Source organism: Triticum dicoccoides, chromosome 5A (genome assembly GCF_002162155.2).
Source record: "Triticum dicoccoides isolate Atlit2015 ecotype Zavitan chromosome 5A, WEW_v2.0, whole genome shotgun sequence".
Lineage (NCBI taxonomy): Eukaryota > Viridiplantae > Streptophyta > Magnoliopsida > Poales > Poaceae > Triticum > Triticum dicoccoides.
In genome coordinates this window covers 663,229,123-663,237,789 of record NC_041388.1, presented here as the reverse complement: position 1 = coordinate 663,237,789, position 8,667 = coordinate 663,229,123, and the positions used below count along the sequence as shown (strand labels likewise).

General features: G+C 48.1%; 1 protein-coding gene across 1 annotated transcript; it reads left to right on the top strand.

Moving 5' to 3' along the window:
• Window positions 1-3,203: 3,203 nt before the first annotated feature.
• LOC119300375 (phosphatidylglycerophosphate phosphatase PTPMT1-like) lies at window positions 3,204-4,055 on the top strand. Its single transcript, XM_037577357.1, has one exon. It carries the CDS (start codon window positions 3,204-3,206, stop codon window positions 4,053-4,055), a length of 852 nt encoding a protein of 283 aa, XP_037433254.1.
• The last annotated feature ends 4,612 nt before the right edge of the window (window positions 4,056-8,667 follow it).

Genomic DNA, 8,667 nt, shown 5'->3' with positions numbered 1-8,667 from the left:
CATTCCCGTGTCCGAATACAACCTTCCAATATATCAATCTTTACCTCTCGACCATTTCAAGACTTCTCGTCATGTCCGTGATCTCATCCGGGACTCCGAACAATCTTCGGTCATCAAATCACTTAACTCATAATACAAATCGTCATCGAGCGTTAAGCATGGGGACCCTACGAGTTCGAGAACTATGTAGACATGACCGAGACACATCTCCGGTCAATAACCAATAGCGGAACCTGGATGCTCATATTGGCTCCTACATATTCTTCGTAGATCTTTATCGGTGAAACCGCATAACAATATACGTTATTCCCTTTGTCATCGCTATGTTACTTTCCCGAGATTGGATCGTCGGTATCATTATACTTAGTTCAATCTCGTTACCGGCAAGTCTCTTTACTCGTTCCGTAATGCATCATCCTTGCTTGCAAAGCTTATAGTGATGTGCATTACCGAGAGGGCCCAGAGATACCTCTCCGATACTCGGAGTGACAAATCCTAATCTCGATCTATGCCAACTCAACAAACACCATCGGAGACACATGTAGAGCATCTTTATAATCACCCAGTTACGTTGTGAAGTTTGATAGCACACAAAGTGTTCCTCCGGTATTCGGGAGTTGCATAATCTCATAGTCAGAGGAATATGTATAAGTCATGAAGAAAGCAATAGCAATAAAACTAAACGATCATTATGCTAAGCTAACAGATGGGTCTTGTCCATCACATCATTCTGTAATGATGTGATCACGTTCATCAAATGACAACACATGTCTATGGTTTGGAAACTTAACCATCTTTGATTAACGAGCTAATCAAGTAGAGGCATACTAGGGACAATTTGTTTGTCTATGTATTCACACAAGTACTAAGTTTCCGGTTAATACAATTCTAGCATGAATAATAAACATTTATCATGATATAAGGAAATATAAATAACAACTTTATTATTGCCTCTAGGGCATATTTCCTTCAGATATTTCCACCGCACGACTCGAATCGAGAAGGACATATCCTCACCCGGTCATACAGTTGGATGAAGCACCCCGACGGCTAGAAGCATTAATGGAGACCTTTCTATTCTTAAAGCTTAGCGTTTCTGATAGCATGTTACCACCAGTAGTGGGCGTGTAATATCCCCATCTTTCATTATAACTTGTAACATAGATGCATGCCAAAGGGTAGCGAACTCTATATAAGCACCCCCACCAGCACCAGGTTACGGGTTCAAAAGTTCTATACACAGACACTCGTATGCAAGAACAATATCTTCGGAGAACATGACTAGTGTTGAAAATATGCCCTAGAGGCAATAATATTGTATTGTAATATTTCCACATTTATAATTAAGAGTTATTATTATATGTTATAACTGCTATGATCCTGGAATATGCGATTCAGTGGAAAACTCATATGCACGTGTGAAATGATAAACGGTAAAATTAGATTCCAGTCTTGCCTCTAAGACTAGCTCAAGTGTTGTTTGTGATCATGTTTTCCGGATATTGAGATATCAATAAATGTAAACATGGTCTCGAAAAAACATTGAGAATAGGACATTTTCTTGGCTAAGTGGACGAACAAATTTTCTCGAAACTTGCAACATGTGCCCTCTATGTGGTATGAAACGCAAGGATGGCTTCCAGCTTTCGATGCAATGTTTAGGTGCCCAAGAGTTGTGGACCTCTAGCGGGCTATGGCAAAGGACTGGCCGATTCCATACATCGATCCAATCTATTGCACTGGGCCGGAGTGGCCAATTGTCATCCTACATCCGTTTGTCAGACATGTCGTATGGTGGTGTCGATGATGCTATGGCGATCCCAATACATACACAACGAGATCACACGCCCACGGAAGCATGCAGATTTCTGGAATAGAGCTTTTTTCGAGAAACTTCCAATCTATTTATCTTCAATCATGCAGTATAAAGAACAACAGAGATAATAAAAACTACAACCATGTTGAGGACCACCTAGCGACGACTACAAACACTGGAGCGAGCCGAAGGCGTGCCGCCGTCATCGCCCCTCCCTTACCGGAGCCGGACAAACATTGTTGTAGTAGACAGTCGGGAAGCCGTCATACTAAGGCCTCATAGGACCAGCGCACCAGACTAGCAACCATCGCCGGTGAAGAAAGTCGTAGATCAAAAGGATCAAACATGTAAACACCTAAACAAAGACGAACAAAGATCAGATCCAAATAGATCCACCGAAGACTAGCACCGACCAAACCCCGCAAGATCCGATGAAGACAAACCTACACACATCCTCCGATGATGCTAGACACACCATCAGGACGGGGATAGAATGTGTGAGACATTATTCCTACTAAGGGACATTGTCGCCGTCACACAGCCCCAATCAAAACGCTGACTCTAACAAGAACGAGAACGAGGTCCCTCCCACGGGCGGCGGCCGAGATCCTCCGCACCTCCATGGCCTAGAGGCCATCGGAGATGGGACGGATCGGCAACGGCGTCGACAGAAGGAGAAGAGAGCTTTTCTTGTGGACGAGTTGGAATAAAGCTTATTACCGTTCATTATAAAAATGAACTGTTTGAAGGTTGTGATATTGATTAATCAAGAAACACAAATAGATCCCGTGATGCTAGCCTTGTGCATGAGATCAAGGCCCTGGTTTGGGGGGAGTGGACGTAGGTAGTGAACGCGATCAGGCGTACGAAAAATTGTGTTAGTCACGAACTAGCTAGGATTGGCCACGTTATGTTAAGACTACAGTCTTGTTGAGCTGGCCAGATTGGGTTGTAAAGCTTTGTAAACCGGATCATGCTGATCCAGGTTAAGTTTATGGAAAATTCCATCCCCTGTGAAGGACATGTGGTGACTTTGTCAATGTTAAAATATTGTGACAGCTCAATTTTTTGAAGATGTTCATAGGGATAGGATGTGCGTGTGTGTCGTATGAATGAGTGTATGTGTGTGGCGAACTGTATCAAAAAAAGAAACTTGCCATGGTTTACACGTTGGGACAGATCTCTTGATACAAGTCCATTACGGATACGACAGAGGAGATGAAGTACAGGAGCAGGTCTCGGAGATTAAACGGGATACAGGCTAGTGCTTGCCTTATATTGTCTAACAATTAGATCCCGTCGAGCAGATTTTCCGAGGGTTCCGATCGACCGCAGCGGATTGCATCGAGACATCGACTTCGACGAACACACTTCCTCACGACCAGAGATGCGCTCCGACGAGCACACGTTCGGCACCGACGGCGTGGAGCTGCAGTTCTTTCACGGGCACGACGTCGACGAGGACGAGGACGGCAGCACCATGTTCGCGGACGAGGAAGCCTCGGCAGAGTCATCATCGGCGACGGCTCTGGACGCGGCGAAGCGGGCGGCGGTGGGAGTGGGCGCGCGGGTGCTCTTCTACCCGAAGATGGCCTACAAGCTGGTGGCCGGCCGGCCGGCTCGGGGTAAAGCCTCGGAGGAGCCGTCGTCATCGTCGGCGACGACTCTAGACGCGGCGAAGCACGCGGCGGTGGGCATGGGCGCGCGGGCGCTCTTCTACCCGACGCTCGCCTACAGCCTGGCCCGGTACCGCCTCTCGTCCGAATTCCACTGGTGGAACCTCATCGAAGGCACCCACATCTACCTCGGCGCCGTCCCGTTCCCGAGCGACGTGCCGCGCCTGCACGACCTGGGCGTCCGCGACGTGGTGACCCTCACCGAGCCCTACGAGCGGCTGGTGCCCAAGTCGCTGTACATTAAACACAAGATGGAGAACCTGGTGCTGCCAACCACTGACTACCTCTACGCGCCGTCCAAGGACGACCTCTGCCGTGCCGCGGCGTTCATCCACAGCAGCGGGGAGCGAGGGAGAAAGACGTACGTGCACTGCAAGGCCGGGCGCGCGCGCAGCGCCACGGTGGTTATGTGCTACCTGGTGCGGTACAAGGGGATGACGGCGAAGGAGGCGTACGATCACGTGCGGTGGTGCCGGCCCAGGGTGTCGCTGGCTCCGGCGCAGTGGCAGGCGGTCCAGGACTTCGAGGACTTCTACCGGCGGCCGGCCGGTGACTCGGAGTGAAGCCAACCGCTCCAACTCTGCGGATGGATCATCCGAGCGCGACGCTAGGTTTTGTGTATATATATAGCTTTGTAGCCGGGTACTGGACGTACGTGAGTATCAATGTTCGAACACTGTTCCGTTAATTCTAATAAGTACTCCCTCTGTTTCTAAATATTTGTCTTTCTAGAGATTTCAACAAGTGACTACATATAGAGCAAAATAAGTGAATCTACACTCTAAAATATGTCTATATACATTCGTATATGGTAGTTTATTTGAATCTCTAAAAAGACAAATATTTATGAATGGAGAGAGTATATAAAACTAAGGTAATGTTTGTATCTGGATGACCGGCCGAAACTGCGCCGGTCGCGTCCTGTCCACACGTCCTATTGATCCCACGCACCGCCCTCTTTCCTTTTCCCCTTATCCCCTTCCTCTTCCCCAAACGTTCTCGACCATTCGTTCGTCCCCGCTAGAGCGCCTCCACACATACGTCGTCGCGCGCAGCTGTTGGTGCCCAGCGCGACCATACCCTCATGCGCTCGGCTGTTATTGTCTTTGCGATGGGGCGGCCATCATGTGCTGCGTGCGGCTCCTGCACTTGCTGGGACTGCAAGTACCGCAAAGCTGTGATCAGTGACGGAGGCAGGATTTGAGTATAGGGGGGCCGAGTACGTATATTGATCTAATCTCATTGGTAATTACTCGTGGGTCCTACTAAAATTGTCGATCGTTGGGGGGGTAGGCCCCTGCTCGTCCCCCCTGGCTCCGCCCCTGGCTGTGATGAGGCCGGCCATGGTGTGAGCTCGCACACGAAGCTACAACCATGGGGTGGCTGGCTGAATGCATCCAAGAGGATTTTTGCTACCACGGGGAAGTCTGCTACAACCAGCGGCAGCACACAGCAAAGTTGCATCCACGGGGCAAAGATGCTACGACCGGCGCGCCAAAATGCTTCGTCTGGCGTATCTTTTTGCTGGAACCAGCTCAGCGTCGGCTGCGAGAGTCGACGCGACGGAGCTGCAAACCACAGCAAAAAATGTTACAATCGGCGTACAAAAATGCTACATCCGGCATATCTTTTTGCTGGAACCAATCGAGCATCGGCGACAGACGGCGAGACGGAGCTGCATCCACAAACAAAAATTGCTACGACCGGCATGTCTTTTTGCTCAAACCAGTCGAGCGTCGGTGACGACAGCGAGGCGGAGCTGTATCCATAATAAAAATTGCTACCATCGGCATGTCTTTTTGCTGAAACCAGTCAAGTGTCGGCAACAAGGGCGAGGCGGAGTTGCATCCATAATAAATTTTGCTACCACGGACATATGTTCTTGCTGGAACAAGCATGAGTTTTGCACCGAGATTGCCATGTCCATGGCCCCATGCCCAGGGACACTACGACGGCCACACAATGCTGGGGACAGCGATGGCTCGATGGTCTGTGCTACATAGAACACAGCATGCAGGGCTGGTGATGGCTGCCCTCTTTTTGGACGAGCGCGAGAGGCTGGAGAGCGTGGGGGCGGCCGTGGGAGGCAAGCGCTGGCATCACCGATGGCCGGCAAGCGTGGCCACGGCGAGCGCAGCTCGGCCATGGCCACGAGCTACTGGTCAACGGGGATGTGAGGTGTGGAAGGAGGTGTGAGGACGAATCGTTTTTTTCATAGAAGATGATGTGGGGGTAGAGATCTGATGGGTATTATTGGACGAATTCAACGGACGCGCGGTGACCGGCCGAAATTTTGGCCGGTCCGCCAGCGCCCATCGTTCGCCATATAACTACTCTGATTTTTTGGCAAGTGTACGCAGCCAGTTTGAATTTTCATGCGTATTTTGGAGGATCTAATAATCCATTGGAATTTTCCTATGTTGATTGTTTAATTTGTAAGATTGATTAATCCTACCAAGAATTTTCCCTGAGATATTCATTGCACTACATTTAGGAAAAAAGGTCCACTCAAACATCTTGCAAAAAATTCTTTACTTTTCCATTGTTTAATCAAACACGCTTTTAGATAAAATTTGGTATAAAATAAACTATAGACTAACGTGCCTTCGCTGCTCCGTTCTTCACTCATTGGAAGGATAATTACAGAATGGAAAACGTTATTTTTAAGCTGGATGATTTCGTCTCGCGCAAACCGCCTCCTGCGTGCACCACGTGTCCCGTGGAGGCCCACCCACCGCCTACCGCTTCCTTATCTTCTGCCGAGAGGCACACAAGCCACCCATTCTTTTTCCTCTTTCCCTGTACGCGATCCCCTTCGTCTCTATCACCTTCTTCTCTATTTGCTCCTCTCCGCCATGGATATGCTCTCAAGTTGTAGCCCCCAAGTCCGTACTCTCCGTTCAATGTTTTGCAAAGCCATGGCCGTGAGTGAAGCAAAGATGGCTGTTGTCGCCGCGCTGCGTTGCAACACTCGTCGGCTCAACCGGTGGTGGGATGCAGCGATTACCGGCGTTGCAGGGAAGACATGCGCTGTGCAGGGGTGGACCCAGAATTATTTTTGAGAGGGGGCAAATATATATGGCCATATTTATGAACCAACAAAGCAAGTAACCATGTAAAATTTACGGAAATGTTAACGTCCACACGTGTGGGTGTTTGCATCTTGCCCACACGCGTGGATCCGCGTCTGTTCATGAGCGCATGAATATTAGCATATTTCTAGTGCCACGTAGGATTGGCCTGGTGTGTGGGCGTTCAGCCGGTCGCCCACACGGCCGTTTCACCACACAGGAGGGGCTGGTGTGTGGGCGTTCAGCAGTTCGCCCACACGCCACTTTGCACGCACACACAAGGGCTAGTTTGTGGGCATTTGGCATCTTGCCCACACGCCCTTCTCTTCTCCCACACCCAAGCTGCTAGTTGCCATGTGTTTTTGCACTGCACATGGCAACTGCCCCTAGTGTGCTTTTATAAGCAGGTGGCAACTATCCCTTTTTACCCGAGTTTGCCATGTGTTTTGCAGGGTACACGGCAACTGCCTAGTGTGCACGTAAGCAGATGGTAACTCTCTTTTACCGAGTTGCCATATGTTTTTGCATGGTACATGGCAACTGCCCTAACATGCATGTACATGGCAACTGCCCTAACGTGCACGTAAGCAGATGGCAACTCTTCCTTTTTACTTGGCAACTGCTCTAGCATGCTTGTGAGCACATGGCAACTCTCTCAACTGCCTAGTGTTAGTATGTGGCAACTCCTAAAGTTATGAAATCATGGCAACTACATTAGATCAGACCATACATGACAACTGCAGTTGAGCAACCATGGCAATTGTAGTTGTCCGACATGGCAACCGTAGTTCAGCGACATGGCAACTGCAATTAAACGAACATGGACGAGGGTCTGGACCATGGCAACTGCGGGCGCGCAGTGACCGTCACGCGTGGTGTGCGGGACCAGGAGGTACGAGGCCTGACATACGGGCGTATGGGCGTTATCAACTTCGCCCACACACACGCGTGTGAGAGGGATCGGGAGGGAAAAAAAGAGGCGTCTGGACGCTAATTGTTTTGCCCACACGTAGGTGTGTGGATTGTTCCTCTTATACACCACACAAAATGTGTGGGCGGACTTCCTAACGCCCACACATGTAGCACTTATCGGCGTCCAAAATTTAAACATAGACATGTTCATTTATTCTTCATGTGGTAACCAAATTCAATGAAAAGTGAAAGAAAGCTAACCATTTGCAATAAATTGACTTGAATCAATATGACAATAACTTGTTCTGAAGTTGCAAAAGAGCATTGACACATTGTTACAATCTAACCTATGACCCACAAGAGAAAAAGCAATATCAAATAATGAGAGAATAGCAACTTTGAAGAATACCAACATTAAAAAAGTAGTGTTAGCATTCGTTTCATCCCACGAAGATCTTTCATGCATGAAAACGTTTGAATGTCACTTCATACTGTTTTTTGTTCAATAATTGTTTTTCTACAAAGCAGATAAGGCTATGGTTAATAAAATTGATTTTGCTATGTAGAGCATTTTAAAAAAAAACTCTCCATTAGCTTAGCTGCAACTTTAAGTGCTAAAAATGAAAATGTTAAATGAAATGTCAAGTCGACATACATCATAAATGAATATGGAGTGTGCTAGAAATTGGGAAGTAGTAAAAGATGATCTCAATCAAATTGGAGCTTTTCAATCTGAATTGGCCATTGAGCGTATGTAGAAAGTAACAGACTAAATTTATGTTCACAGATAAAACTATTTGAACTGACATAATCACCCAAGTAAGTAAATATACATAGCTTGATGAGATTAACATGATTTCTAAGTTAGAAAATGCAAACAAACAGAAATTTGGAAAAGAAAAGAACCCTAAATAAACATACAGCTTATCTTGATATCAATTGGAATTAGGGAATTGCATAATTGAGGTCCCTGTTTGGTGATGTGGTTGTGCTGCCACTGCGGCGGCGGCTGCGAGGCCGCGAGGCGGCGCGAGCCGCGGGGGACGGGGGCGCAGCAAACGGACGACTGGAGGACCCCATGAGCGGCGGAGTCGGGGAGTCCGTGATTCCGCCCCGTGCCAGGCTGCATGCCCGTGTAAACCTGAAATCTGGCCAGGATTGAGTAGGGTTTTTTTTTTTTAAAAAAAGACCA

Coding starts and splice junctions, on each gene's coding strand:
- LOC119300375 (XM_037577357.1), top strand. CDS start 3,204: ATGCGCTCCGACGAGCACACGTTCGGCACCGACGGCGTGGAGCTGCAG.